General features: G+C 41.1%; 1 protein-coding gene across 4 annotated transcripts in view; it reads left to right on the forward strand.

Moving 5' to 3' along the window:
- Positions 1–9,285, forward strand: part of PTPRO (protein tyrosine phosphatase receptor type O) — a 210,472-nt gene extending 201,187 nt beyond the window's left edge. For all 4 annotated transcript variants that reach the window (XM_045002313.1, XM_045002315.1, XM_045002316.1 and 1 more), the window contains 3 exons: positions 2,334–2,469; positions 6,933–7,053; positions 8,499–9,285. In XM_045002313.1, coding sequence (XP_044858248.1) covers positions 2,334–2,469; positions 6,933–7,037 — 241 coding nt within the window. In that variant the 3' untranslated portion in view covers positions 7,038–7,053; positions 8,499–9,285. The remainder of the gene's footprint in view (positions 1–2,333; positions 2,470–6,932; positions 7,054–8,498) is intronic.
- The last annotated feature ends 5,857 nt before the right edge of the window (positions 9,286–15,142 follow it).

Genomic DNA, 15,142 nt, shown 5'->3' on the forward strand with positions numbered 1-15,142 from the left:
CTTGAGGGCGGCATTTTTATATAGTAACTGTCACCTTTGTTCATCATCAGGCTTCTTGTAAGACACTATTGAGCTCTCTGAAGGAACCTGCTGCATTAATAATTGTACCAAATTGATTCCTGATGTCACTCCATTGTAGTGACATCAGAGATTAATTTGCCCCACAATATGTAATGGTAAGACTGCTCCTGGTAATGGTAGATTATTATAGGGTTACATAGTAGAAAGAGGTGTATAACAGATCAGTTACTGTGTGTGTTTAAACTTGTAGGTATACCCTGAATGGAACTCAAAGCTTCATGAAGCTATTAGCCCCATCTCTCTACATCACCCATTCTAAGGCATCTGCTCATGAGCTGTGAAAATGTGTGTATGGATATGCATAGACACAGTTATGTTGCATTCATACAATGTCGAAAGCCTCCAGCATAGCTTCCTCATTACTGAAGTGGTGTGTGGAACATTCTGTCCTTTGCAGTCACATGGTGTGCCCTAAATAACCGTGGCAGTTCTCAGCAAACAGCCTTTTACAATATCACCCTTTCTAGTTCCTCATGAGATTTCCAGAATTCTCACTAGGAAGTGGTGCAATAGCAGAATTTTTCATTTCTAATAGTGTTCAGTCCTGCAGGTCTCCTTATGAGTTGTTCCACAGAAGTTACTAGGTAAACTCACGGTGAGTACAGCTGCAGGACAGAGCCCTAATGCAAAATTGAGACAGACACTGGTAGGCTCAAAGAAGGGACTTATCTACAGCATTTAATTTCACAACCCTATACTTAACTCCCCTGGCTCATGCATATTTTGCATTGGGAGAATATGGGGGCTAGCAGTGGTACACTAGACCATTTAGGGTCTGACTTTTCCACCTTCAGAGAACTGTGGTTTTGGATAGAATGCTAAAGTGCAGTGTAGGTCTTGCAGCGCATAGATAGAAGTAATGATTTCATGAAATCAGTGGAAAAATGAACCAATGTTTTCTGGATACTTTTGGAGACCATTAAAATTCTTCTCTAACTTTAATGAACGCATGAAATTGATAGTCTGTTAATTGATTTATTAAACACTGACTACCACTTAAAATAATAAATGTATGACTCTATTGGAGTCATGATTTTTATCATGTCTGCCAAATTCATGAAAATGGATTAATTGATTAATGATAGGACATGTCAAGTTAAATAGATCAAAAAACTGTTGTTGAATTCATGAATTTTTATCCCATCTCGGTCATATTTGTAAAATCAACCACTTTTATTGGATTAATAAATATCCTACCAATGTCCCAGATATATGATATTCTATGCATCTGCCTAGTCAATTTATGCCTAAAGCCACCCCCTGTCCCTATAAAACTTTTCTCTGTGGTATGCAAATAATATTTACCAATTTCACATACAGTTGTATCAAGAATGTGAAAGCAAATGGTTTGGTTTTTAGAATGTTGGATCCATACCTATTTACAGCAAACTGTTCTGCACCTTTAAAAATCAGGCCTAATAAAATTAAACTAAGATTTTCACTCTCTCTATTAAAAATAAATAAATAGTGTGTGAGACTTTCTCTCTCTTTCTCCATCTTCTCCCTCACCCTTCCAAAGTTAGCCTTTTAAATCCATATTTTGGCATTTAAATCAATTGCTTGATTTTAAAAGGTACTGAGCGCCCAGCAGCTGAACATCTCTTCTGTGGCCCTCAAAACCAGTCAGTGTCACGGTGACCATTTCACAAGAAGTCTGTTGACTTTGCAGAGCTATGCAACTAAACCTTGTGGAACTGCAAGTGTAACTTTGTCAAGCTCATTTGCTGTAGGCACCGTAATGTAGGTCTGTCTGAATTCACAGATGCAGCTCAAGTAGTTGTATACCTCTCCTCATCATTAGGAAAAATATAAGGGAGAAAGGGAATTGCAGGTATAAGGGAGAAAGGTGGCCAGTCAAGAAAATGTAAGACCGTGAGAGGGGGGCCAAATTTACCCCCATCTGATTTGGCCCAGAATATCAGCCCAGATAATTGCAGCGAGGCAGAATTAGTCAATTGCCTATCACAGCTCTTCTGTATAACAATTATAATTTTTTAAAGAAAGGTGAAATAATTGCAAAGCCCTTAGTCCTGTGCATTCTTTATAAGTGAACTGTGAATTATTGCATGGCATATATTCAAAGAATTAGTCAATTGTGTGAATCCAGTGCAAATTCTACATGTTTTCATCAGGATGATTATTTCATAATTCTGAATTACAGCACAACATTTGCTTTCTGTACCCCACAATCACTTATTCCCTCTACTCCCACCCCTCAAAAGTAGTAACCTGTGATGATGTGTGTGTTACAGTGCTGGCGTGGGACGGACTGGAACATTTATAGCATTGGATCGGCTCTTACAGCACATTCGTGATCATGAGTTTGTAGATATATTAGGGCTGGTGTCTGACATGCGGTCTTATAGGATGTCCATGGTACAGACAGAGGTATGAATTTCATCTTCATGTATTTTCAAAATTAAATGTATTAAAAATACCATGCTGCACTAATGTAGGTAGCATAACTATGTTATGCTACAGAGTCTATTGAGCTTCTGGCACAGTCCTGTAAATAGATAAAATATTTTTTATGAGTCTGCTGCCTAAACTATCACTAGATCAGGGTAGATCAATGTACTTACAATCTGGTTGAAGCTTTCTAAAGCAGACGGGCTAGTCCCACCTTATAGGAAACTAGTCTGTGAACAAGCATTAAAATAGAAGGCCTGGTCTACACTGGGGGGGGTGGGGGTACGCGAATAGCGTAGCTGAACTCGAACTACCTTAGTTCGAACTACTCACCCGTCCAGACACCACGGGATCGAAGTCCGTGGCTCCCCCGTCGACTCCGCCACCGCCGTTCGCGGTGGTGGAGTTCCAGAGTCAACAGGAGCGCGTTCGGAGTTCGATATATCGCGTCTAGATGAGACGCGATATATCGAACTCCGAGAAGTCGAACGCTACCCGCTGACCCGGGCGGGTAGTATAGACGTAGCCGAAGCGTATGAGTTACATAAAATACACCATTTTGAAAAACACTGGTCTTGATCTAGGGTTACAGGACTGGTAGTAGGATCAGACCACCATTCAGGATCCATTCATCTGACTAAGCTGATGATCTAAGAGTTATACAGCGACGATACGAAAACTGGAAAACAAAAACAAAACAAAAGGTGGGGCAAGAGGTTTCTTCCCCTCACCTCCCTCTCTGTTTCTTGGCTAATGTTTCTGTTGGAAAATAAAAAAAAAAAAATCAAAATACTTCTGTGAAAAAATTCACTGTTCCAGACACAAATAGACCAAAGCTTCAGAACAGAATTATTTTCCCCTTTTCATTCCCAAGAGCATTAATTATAGCTGACAGTTTTTATTTGCTGTCATTTGCCTGTTGGCTACGTGAAACAAGTTAGTGATCTCCACCCAGTTCCTAATGGGGAGGAGACCACATCACAATACCACCAGCACAACTGGCAGCCTTCAGAGATATGCACAGGATTTACTGGGTCTGGAGGATGAACAAGTTAGCTGTAGTATGAGAGAACCCTGCAGTGCCATTGCCCATCTTGTTGCTTTTTGTATGTAGAGGACTTCATTCTCTAGAGGAATCAGCAGCACCTTTGGCCATCACCTGACCTGATCCAATGCCTACTGATGTCATAGGAAAAACTCCGATGTAAGGCCTTAAGGCATGAAAATTATTTGGTGGGGAGTTTTTTTGTTTGTTTTTTAATTCTTGAATTTCACTGAGGTACCATGTCGTAGAATAGGCTTTTACGTCTGTCCAGTTGAGTATGGTTCAGAGGAGAGTGATGGGAGAGACCAGGGTGTGCTGCTTGATCTCCTTTTTATTTGGGGAGCAGGGAGCTCCTCAGTCCCACACAATCCATTTTGATGGCCTTCCAAGTTTCATATTGATTCCAAGTTTCATGCTGTTGGCCAGCTGGCCTGTTCCCTGCTGCACTGGCATTTTAGCAAAGCATCGCTAGGTCCTCTTTCCTCTCTCTTCCTAATACTCTCACACACTCACACACACCGACAGAAGGGCTCTGTAATGCCTCAGAAAGCTAGATCAAGATTAAAGTGCTCCAGGAACTGGTGCCAGTGGGCAGGATTAAATACTGGGGAGCAAGGATCCGGCCCATTGGCACCGTGAGGGAGACATACCTGTTTTATAGTCTTAGTCAACAATCCTTGCTCTAATGCATCCTGACAAACAGTAAAAACTTACCTCACAGGCAGGGTGTCATCCATTTCTGTGCTTGCCAGCCCTGACCTCTTCAGGTTTTTTCTTTTTAAATTAGAGTGGAATTTCCTAGTCTTTATAAAGGTGTATCCACACAGGCCACTAGGTGTCAGTGTAATTTAAGAGCAGACAGGATGGATCAGTTAGAGCTGTGTGAACCTTTCATTACAAAACTTGAAACCACTCACAGCTCACCTGGTTTCATGTTTCATTTCAAACTGGAAACTTGGCCATGGTTCCTTGAACAGTTTACAAACTGAATGAACCCCAGGTGAGCTTAAAGGAGAGATGAGCCTGAATCAAAACCCAGGATCCCAGATTAATGGATGTTTGAAATCCAGTTAGATTTGAGATCTGAATTTTGAGCTGGCCTCATAAGATATATGTACACCTGGGGATGAAAAACGCATGGTTGGCCCAGGTCAGCTAGGGTGACCAGATGTCCCAATTTTATAGGGACAGTCCTGATTTTGGGGTCTTTTTCTTATATAGGCTCCTATTACCCCTCCACCCCCGTCCCGATTTTTCACATTTGCTGTCTGGTCACCCTAGGGTGAGCTGACTTGAGTTCATGGGGCTGGGGCTTGGGCTTTGGGGCTGAAAAATTGCTGTGTAGACATTCGGGCGCAGGGTGGAGCCCGAGCTCTGGGGTCCTGGGAAGGTGGAGGGTCAGCTAACCCAAACCAGCCAGAGCCATGCTGCAGGGCTTATATCCCTGTGTAGACGATCCCATATTTGTAAGGAGCTGAACCAAATCCCAGAGTCTGAACAACTTTGGGGAGAGAATATGAAATCCAAACCCCAATTTTGTGGCTTAAAGCCATCTCAGACCTCTTAGTCAGTCTGTGCCAGGTTCTGAGTGAGTGTTCCCTTTCTGCACAAGGTCTGGAGAAGGATTGATGGTTTTTTTCAAGTTTTGCCGCCATTTACATTGGAATGAGGTTAACTGATGAGGTTTAGAATTCAAGGTGAAATGCATTATTATTCAGAGGTCCCAATTAAAGATCAAGGCAACATTGTGCTTAACACTGTACACACATACAATGAAACATGGCCCTTGCCCCACTTTTCTTATAGTGTAAATAATTTGGTGGTTGATAATCCCACAGTAAATAAATAAATTATTAAACACGCTGTGAGCCAAAACCATCCATTTTTAGCTGTTTATTGTGATGAGTCACAAGTTATAAATGCACACGCATAGAAACCCACCAGGTATGGCTTTTATTTGCCTAAATACAAGGAGTATGATGCCTTAAGATTTAAGGGCATACAGGTCTGTCGCATCTTATGCACATTTAACATGCGCGATTTCAGCTTTTTGCGGTCGGCAAAAACAAAAACCAAAAAAAAGAGAAAAACAACAATTTTAATGCTGTACCTGTAGTGCGGGCGATTCTGCCTGCCATTGAACTCAATGTAATTTTGACTTTACATGCTAACCGCGGAACAGAACCCCCGCATAAGATGAGACAGACCTGTCATATATTTTCAAGAAATAAGAATATAAGGATTTTGTACAGAAGCTCCTCTATATACTAAAATACTTCCAAAATTACACACACAAGAATTGCTTCACATGCCCCGAAATGCAGCTATGGCCAGGGGAAATGTAGCAGTTATTCAACAGTGCCCTCCAGAGTTACCAGACAGGTTGCAATTGCAGGGGCAATTTAGGATGGTAGAATACAATTACCCAGTTGTAAATTGGCTAGCACTGTGAGGTTAACGGAACTATTCTTGCAAACTGTGCCAAGGATCTTGTAATACCTTCAGTTTTCCATCTCCCCAACAAGGCCCCTCTTACTACAGCAGGGCATTACTACCGCAGAGGGGGGAGTGCCACCTATAGAATTGCCAGTGCTGCTGCTTGTATCTGGATTTTCCTTTGAGGCCTTCCCTCCAAGTACTGATGCCACTTAGTTTGTGAGATCTGACAAAACAATAGCCAAGACGGTATGGGGGCTAATAGAGTACAAAGCCAGAAGGGACCACTGTGATAATCTAGTCTGACCTGCTGCATAACACGGGCCTTAGAATTTCCCTGAATTAATTCCTATTTGAACTAGAGCATCTCATTTAGAGGGAAAAAATCCAATCTTGATTTAAAAATGAGCAGTGATGGAGAAGCCCCACAACCCTTGATAAATTGTTCCAAAGGTTGATAACGCTCCCTGTTAAAAAAAAATGTGTCCCTTATTTACTGTCCGAATTTATCTAGCTTCAACTTCCAGTCCTTGAATCTTGTTATACCTTTGTCTGCTCGACAGAAGAGCCCTTTAGTATCAAATAATAACAGACCTGACCCCTTCCTCACTTATATCTTCATACATTTTATTGCCTTACATACTTCATGATTCCCATTAGCAGACAGCACCATTCTCCCGGTGTCATAAATTCAGTCAACAGCACTACAGTCTATTAATTATTCAGTTAATTAAGAAGAGTCAATAATAGTGACACGGGCAGTTCTGATGAGCTTTATGCTTCCACGGGTATTGTATACTCTAATTTCTTGAATGGGGTCACAGATATGCAGGCAGCCTACTAATAACTACAGATATTATTTAAGAATCTGCGTGCAGACGATTATCAATGTTACTTTATTGACCAGGTTTACCAAGCTATATTAGGTGCAAAAATATATATGTTTGGTCTTTTCTCCCAGGAACAATACATTTTTATTCACCAGTGTGTGCAATTGATGTGGCTAAAGAAGAAACAGCAATTCTGCATCAGTGATGTCATATATGAGAATGTCAGCAAGTCCTAGTTCAGAATCACAGGTGGTACGTATGACAGCGCCACCCTTTCAGCGCTGCTCACGATTATAATCCCAGTTGTCTGGTAGCAACTGATGGAATTAATGTTTTACATCAGGATCTTCATTCTACCTTTTCCCATACTCCCCAGAATTCTACCTTAGGGTTGAAGCTTTCCATGCCTGATCTCCTGTCCCCTCCCTTCCCCCTGTGCCTCAGTGGTGGTGGGGGTAGTGTGTGCAGAGAATGAGAGGGAAATCCCTTTAGCTGTTTGCATCATCATGGAATGATAAATCTCATGTTTCTTAGCATTTTCAGACCTTTTTGGCTCACCAATCATTTAATTAAAAAAAAAAACAAGCTGAATAAAACCCTCTCCCGGCTTTTCACATAAATCATCCTGATGAGGTTGCTGCACTTTCTTAAGGTTAAAGGAGAAATTAAAAATCAAAAAGTTATGAGGGGTTGTCATCAGTCACTCACAAGTGTGTGTTCAATCACTGGTCATCTACCAACTGCCAAATTATCATGGCCATCTGAACCCCTCCCCCTCCCTGTGGTTTCCTTATCCCAGCACCCAGGCTGCTGCAGAGACAGCTGGCAGCAAGAGTAAAAGCTCAGGAACTTGCGAACCTGCTAGGGAAGCAGTCCGAAGTTGCTACCAGCACTAACACTGAGCAACTTAATGGTTAATACAGACATCTTAAGTACTTTTTTTAAGTGCAACAGGCAAAACAATTACAAAACCAAAATGTGCTGTCAAACCGCTGCCAGGCAGTATGGCCCACGGACTCAAAATGCTGGGGTTCTTTTCCCAGCACTGCCATTGATTCACTTTGCATTCTTAGGTGCATCAGTTAGCAACTGCATGCCTCAATTTCCCCATCGGTAAAACTGAGTTAATGATACCTTGTAAAGCACGTTGAGCTATATGGCTAGCCTGTGCTATGTAAGTGTTTGTTTGATTATACAATTCATCATACAAACTTTGAACCCTGCCTCCCCCTCTACTCCCCAAATTGTTCCTTTTTCTCTCCTTCCATTGCTCCTGTCAAGTCAGCCAGACTCTTGTCCCCAGTGTATTTTTCTTTAAATTGTGTTTCCAACTGAACTGGGGGGTGGAGGGGAGAAGCTGGGATTCTCTTAAACATGCATGCCTACAAATAATTAATAATCCAGGAATAGAAACCATGGCCAATATTATGAAAAGTGACTAGTGATTTTGGGTACCTCTATTTTTAGGTGCCTAACTTGATTTATAAAAGGGAGTTGCTGAACACTTTCTGAAAATCAGGCCCCATTAAGGTTTATCAAGTTTTGCACCCAATATCACTTGTGAGTTTTCAACATATTGCCTGTCCTGGTTTTTTGTTCCCTCCCTTCCTATACAGAGCTTTGGGTAAAACTAAAACTAAATGGCAAATGTTGTGTATCATTTTCAAACAGGATCCATTTGCTTTGTTTTCTTCCAGGTGAGACCATGAAGTACACCCATCTTCCCTTGCTTCAGATTTTTTTTTATTGTTTTTTTGTTTGTTTGAACTGCTAGCTGTTTTGCCATGGAAGGCCACTGCTTTGCAGTATATGGACAATAAAAGAAAGATACTTTAAATTTTAGAAGCACTGGGGAGACTTAGCCTTAAAGAGCCTGCAGTGTCTTGGACTGTTTAATTTCTGGACATTTTTTAAATACTGGACCAAATTCAACTAAAACAACAGGATGGAAAAGATACTATATGTGCATAAAATACAGTACTCCTGAAAGGTTGGGGTTTTTGTTTTGTTTTTGTTTTTTGTTTTAAGTTTTTCTGTGCAGATTGGGCTTAAGGTAAAAAGCAAGTGCAATATTTTTTTAACGGCTGAATCTGAATGAAGAAGAGCTTTCTTCATGTTCCACTGGTCTGTGCTTAAGTCCATAAGAGAACAGGCATTGTTAGTATCTAATAATACCTCACTAGTGAATACGAGGCATGTACAAACATGAAGGATTGTGGATTTTGTGAAGAGGAAATGGATTTGACTATGTTTACGGCAGCACAGTGGTTCTGTGCTTCAGTGGAGTAGGGAGAATACAGTACCCAGGGAGCTTTAGTAACTCTCCTAAAATCCAAACAATATAGCTCAAGGCTAGCGTAGAAGACCTACATTAGAAAACTTCTGTTGGTCTGGTTCTCGATTGTGCTCCTCCTAATTAAACAGCAGGATTGTTCCTCTCGTTACTCTTTTCGGTAATGCCCCCATCACTGACAATTTTTTTTTTTTAAAAAGATTGAAGCTAATGAAAGTGCAGAAGAGTTTGGAGTACCTTTAGACTCTCTTGCTGTAGCATTTAGCAGTCTATGGTGCCTAAACTCTTGATTTGTTTTTGTTTTTTTAATTATTATTATTTTCTAAAATATATTAGCCCTGTGTAAAAATATGAAGCTGATTCATGTTGAGAAAAAAAATAGTTGCTGTAATGAATGCAGCATCACCTCTCTGGTGAGCTGGGAATTCATGGAGATGTGGAAATGAGGGTTTTGGCATGTTAAGGAAATTTTATGGGTTCGTTACCAGGATGTTGTCAAAGCATCGGTACTGATTCCTGCAGGGACTTTGGGGTTGGGTTTTTTGTTGTTTGTTTGGGTTTTTTGGCTATCAGTTTTATTTCTAGTCAGCATATTTAGGATATGTTATATTTCTTTTGGCTTTGTATAATTCCGGTACATCGTTGTGTATTGTGACATGGATGCTTTCAGAGTGGATGTTGATGGCATTTTTGTAATCTGTTGCTTTGTGTCACCTCATTGGAAGTTAGAGGCAATGGTACTCAATGTAAAAAAACAAAACTGTGAACTGAAAGTAAACACATTGGATTGCTTATCTGTGAAAATGACACTGCGAGCAAGGCTGCTGCTTTTCCCACCTGGGATCTCTCTACCCTTGTATCTGTGCACCACAGCTCAGCAACTGTTCAAAGGCCTGAGAATTTAGGACCATCTTTTTGAATACTATATTGGCATAGATCTATTCCCCTCTCCAAAAGTAAATTGGGTACTTGTGAAAGGGTTCCAGACCCACTGAAAGCTACACCCTCTGATCACTGAATGGGTAGCAGCAGCTCTACTTCCTCCTCCCCCCATCCCATATTTCCTACCCATGTCTCTCCATCCTGTCATGGACGGATCACCTCTATGGGCCAACAAGTTAGTTCAGTCTCCACTTCTGTATCACTTGTAGGGTGATGCCACTCAGTTCAGAGCTGGAATGCAACCACCATTTTTTTTTAAATTGGCCTCTTGCACCAGCATTAAATACCCAGCTTGATAGTCCTGGAGACCGAAATCCTGTCTTCATGGACAGAACTGGTAACTGCTCAGGCTACAACCATGCAAACTTCTTCTACTGCCCCACCAATGTGCCTCAACCTTGAGCTGGAGGGCTCACCTCTGTGCCACAAATAACAAGGGTGCCATTTTCTCTAGGGTGGCTATTGCACAAAGGCCACCCAGAAGACAGACAGTCTCTCTTCACCTAAGCCTAATTCAGAATCATAAAGTAGTACTAAAATCCCCAGAGCCAGGCAGCCCTTGCCACAGTCTGTATTTCTGTATGTATTTCAAGCCTTCCTGTGCCTACCTAGGACACATTACCTGGGCCTGGGCCTAATCTGCAACAGTCATATCTAAGAACATAAGAACAGCCATACTGGGTCAGACCAAAGTTCCATCCAGCCCAGTATCCTGTTTACCGACAGTGGCCAATGCCAGATGCCCCAGAGGGAGTGAACCTAACAGGTAATGATCAAGTGATCTCTCTCCTGCCATCCATCTCCACCCTCTGACAAACAGAGGCTAGGGACACCATTCCTCACCCATCCTGGCTAATAGCCATTAATGGACTTAACCTCCATGAATTTATCCAGTTCTCTCTTAAATGCTGTTATAGTCCTAGCCTTCACAACCTCCTCAGGCAAGGAGTTCCACAAGTTGACTGTGCACTGTGTGAAGATCTTCTTTTTATTTGTTTTAAACCTGCTGCCCATTCATTTCATTTGGTGTCCCCTAGTTCTTGTATTATGGAACTAAGTAAATAACTTTTCCTTATCTACTTTCTCCACATCACTCATGATTTTATATACCTCTATCATATTCCGTCCCTCCCCCCCTTGGTCTCCTCTTTTCCAAGCTGAAAAGTCCTAGACTGTTTAATCTCTCCTCATATGGGCTCCCTTTCCAAACCCCTAATCATTTTAGTTGCCCTTCTCTGAACCACTTCTAGTGCCAGTATATCTTTTTTGAGATGAGACCATATCTGTACGCCATATTCAAGATGTGGGCGTACCATCGATTTATATAGGGGCAATAATATATTCTCAGTCTTATTCTCTATCCCCTTTTTAATTATGCCTAACATCCTGTTTGCTTTTTTGACTGCCTCTGCACCCTGCATGGACGTCTTCAGAGAACTATCCACGATAACTCCAAGATCTTTTTTCTGATTCATTGTAGCTAAATTAGCCCCCATCATATTGTATGTATAGTTGGGGTTATTTTTTCCACTGTGCATTACTTTACATTTATCCACATTAAATTTCATTTGCCATTTTGTTGCCCAATCACTTAGTTTTGTGAGATCTTTTTGAAGTTCTTCACAATCTGCTTTGGTCTTAACTATCTTGAGTAGTTTAGTATCATCTGCAAACGTTGCCACCTCACTGTTCACCCCTTTCTCTAGGTCATTTATGAATAATTTGAAAAGAATTGGTTTTAGGACTGACCCTTGGGGAACACTACTAGTTACCCCTCTCCATTCTGAGCATTTACCATTAATTCCTACCGTTTGTTCCCTGTCTTCTAACCAGTTCTCAATCCATGAAAGGACCTTCCCTTTTATCCCATGACAGCTTAATTTACGTAAGAGCCTTTGGTGAGGGACCTTGTCAAAGGCTTTCTGGACATCTAAGTACACTATGTCCACTGGATCCCCCTTGTCCACATGTTTGTTGACCTCTTCAAAGAACTCGAATAGATTAGTAGGACATGATTTCCCTTTACAGAAACCATGTTGACTTTTGCCCAACAATTTATGTTCTTCTATGTGTCTGACAACTTTATTCTTTACTATTGTTTCAACTAATTTGCCCAGTACTGACGTTAGCCTTACTGGTCTATAATTGTTGGGATCACCTCTAGAGCTCTTTTTAAATAATATTGGCGTTACATTAGCTATCGTCCAGTCACTGGGTACAGAAACCAATTTAAAGGACAGGTTATACACCATAGTTAATAGTTCCACAACTTCACATTCGAGTTCTTTTAGAACTCTTGGGTGAATGCCATCTGGTCCCAGTGACTTGTTTATCAATTAATTCCAAAACCTCCTCTAGTGACACTTCAATCTGTGACAGTTCCTCAGATTTGTCACCTACAGAAGCTGGCTCAGGTTTGGGAATCTCCCTAACATCCTCAGCCGTGAAGACTGAAGCAAAGAATCCATTTAGTTTATCGTCTTTAAGCGCTCCTTTTGTATCTCGATCATCCAGGGGCCCCACTGGTTGTTTGGCAGGCTTCCTGCTTCTGCTGTACTCAAAAAACATTTTATTACCTTTTTGAGTTTTTGGCTAGCCGTTCTTCAAACTCCTCTTTGGCTTTTCTTTTTACACTTAATTTGGCAGTATTTATGCTCCTTTCTATTTACCTCACTAGGATTTTGACTTCCACTTTTTAAAAGATGCCTTTCTATCTCTCACTGCTTCTTTTACATGGTTGTTAAGCCACGGTGGCTCTTTTACTGTGTTTCTTAATGTGGGGTATATATTGAAGTTGGGCCTCTATTATGGTGTCTTTAAAAAAGCATCTATGCAGCTTGCAGCGATTTCACTTTAGTCACTGTACCTTTTAATTTCTAACCCCCTCATTTTTGCATAGTTCCCCTTTTTAAAATTAAATGCAACAGTGTTGAGATGTTCCTCCCACCACAGGGATGTTAAACATTGTTATATTATTGTCACTATTTCCAAGCGGTCCTGTTATAGTTACCTCTTGGACCAGCTCCTGCGTTCTACTCAGGACTAAATAGAGAGTTACCTCTCCCCTGGAAGGTTCCTGTACCAGCTGCTCCAAGAAGCAGTCAAAGTATCGAGAAATTTTGTGGCTGCATTTCCTCCCAAGGTGACATGTTCCCAGTCAATATGGGGATAATTAGAAATCCCCCACTATTATTGAGTTAATTTTGATAGCCTCTCTAATTTCCCTTAGCATTTCATCATCACTATCACTGTCCTGGTCAGGTGGTCAATAATAGATCCCTAATGTTATATTCTTATTAGAGCATGAAATTACTATCCATAGAGATTCTATGGAACATGTGGATTCACTTAAGATTTTTACTTCATTTGAGTCTACATTTTCTTTCACATATAGTGCCACCCCCCGCATCACCTGTTCTGTCCTTCTGATATATTTTGTACCCCGGAATCATTGTGTCCCATTGATTGTCCTCAGTCCACCAAGTTTCTGTGATGCCTATTATATCAATATCCTCCTTTATCACGAGGCATCCTAGTTCACCCGTCTTATTTAGACTTCTAGCATTTGTGTACACGCACTTTAAAAACTTGTCACTGTTTATTTATCTGCCATTTTCTGATGTGTCCGCTTCTTTATGTGAATGTTTCTCATCTGGCCCTTACATTATCCTCTGCTCCTGACTATTGATACAGATTCTCTAGGTTATAGACTCTCCTCTACGAGAAGTCTCTGTCCGATCCACGTGCTCCTCTGTAGCAGTCAGCTTTCCCCCCATCTCCTAGTGAAGTTCAAACACCCAATACTTGGATTTTCAGTTGTCTCATTGGAGATGGGGCTGGTGTCAAAGTTAGGATCCAGGTTTGGATTGCAGCTTCCACTCCGTCACAAAGTACAGGGGTGTTTGGCACAGCCTCCTCTTGACTCTAAAGTTGAGTAGGACGAACATCCTGTAAACTAGAGTTATGGTCCATGCACATATTAGAAATAGATCATCAGTGTAGTAGTTTCAGTATACACCTATATACCATACACACTAGGCATAGCTTTACAATCAATGGGAGGAAAACAAGTGTGGTCATTTCATTCTGCTGGAAGCGTTAAAGTTTCAATCAGAGCAGTAATGTGTATAAAGTATCTGTTTTAGGCCTAGCTTATGTGAGGTTGTAGAATAGACTTTGAGGCCAGAGCTGTGTGAGGTTGAATGGCACAAATTACACTGGTCAAATCAAACATTGTGGCTGTTTTATTCATTTTTTTGCTGTCGCTGTCCATTGCCCACTGATTCTCTAGAATGAATTAATCTGTTTCAAAATGGAGAATCTAAAGCATCACAGCAAAGATGGATGTTATAACAACCACAGACTGGACAGGATATGACTGTAGACTACACCCCATAATTAACCAATCACCACCATTTCTGCAAATAGTACAGGCTCCACACCTGCTTGATTTAAGCAGAGGTTTTTATGAAAGCCAAAGAGGTATTTAGAGTAAAAGGTTGACCTGATATTTTCTTTTTGGTAATTAGTACAGGTTAGAAATGGTCATGCTAGTCTTCCTACAAGCTGCCTCCCATTTTTGTTACGTGCAAGATGGTGGTAAACATTATGGAGGCTTCTGATACCCTGTTCTTCCCTCTCAGCCTCAGAAAAGTTGTCATTCCAATGTAGGGTGCTCCATTATCAGGCACTAGGGCCTCACTGAGGTGAATCTGAGAAAAGCCAGTGTTCAGCTACCACAGGGAGGGGAGCCATGTCCAACTATCTTCCTTGCAGGGCAGACTGCACTTTTCCAAAGATGTTGTCTCATGCAATCTCTGGAGTTTAGCAGAGGGTAGAAGGTTCTTTCCCTCCCTCCCGTGAACAGGAGCCTGCCCCAGCTCAAGGGATGGGCCTATTGTGACGTGTTAAGGGCACAGTCACTTCTAGCAGAGTCAAGTGGTGAATATAAAACTTACATTGTTTTATAAACACTAAAGTTTGAATTGACTGTTTCAAACTTAAAGATAAGCCAAATACAGCTACCAGAAGACTAATAGAATCAGAGGTATCTTTCACAAAGCTCATTAAATATACAGTTGGTGACAATATATAGTGCAAAACTGT

The sequence above is a fragment of the Mauremys mutica genome, chromosome 1, assembly GCF_020497125.1.
Source record: "Mauremys mutica isolate MM-2020 ecotype Southern chromosome 1, ASM2049712v1, whole genome shotgun sequence".
Lineage (NCBI taxonomy): Eukaryota > Metazoa > Chordata > Testudines > Geoemydidae > Mauremys > Mauremys mutica.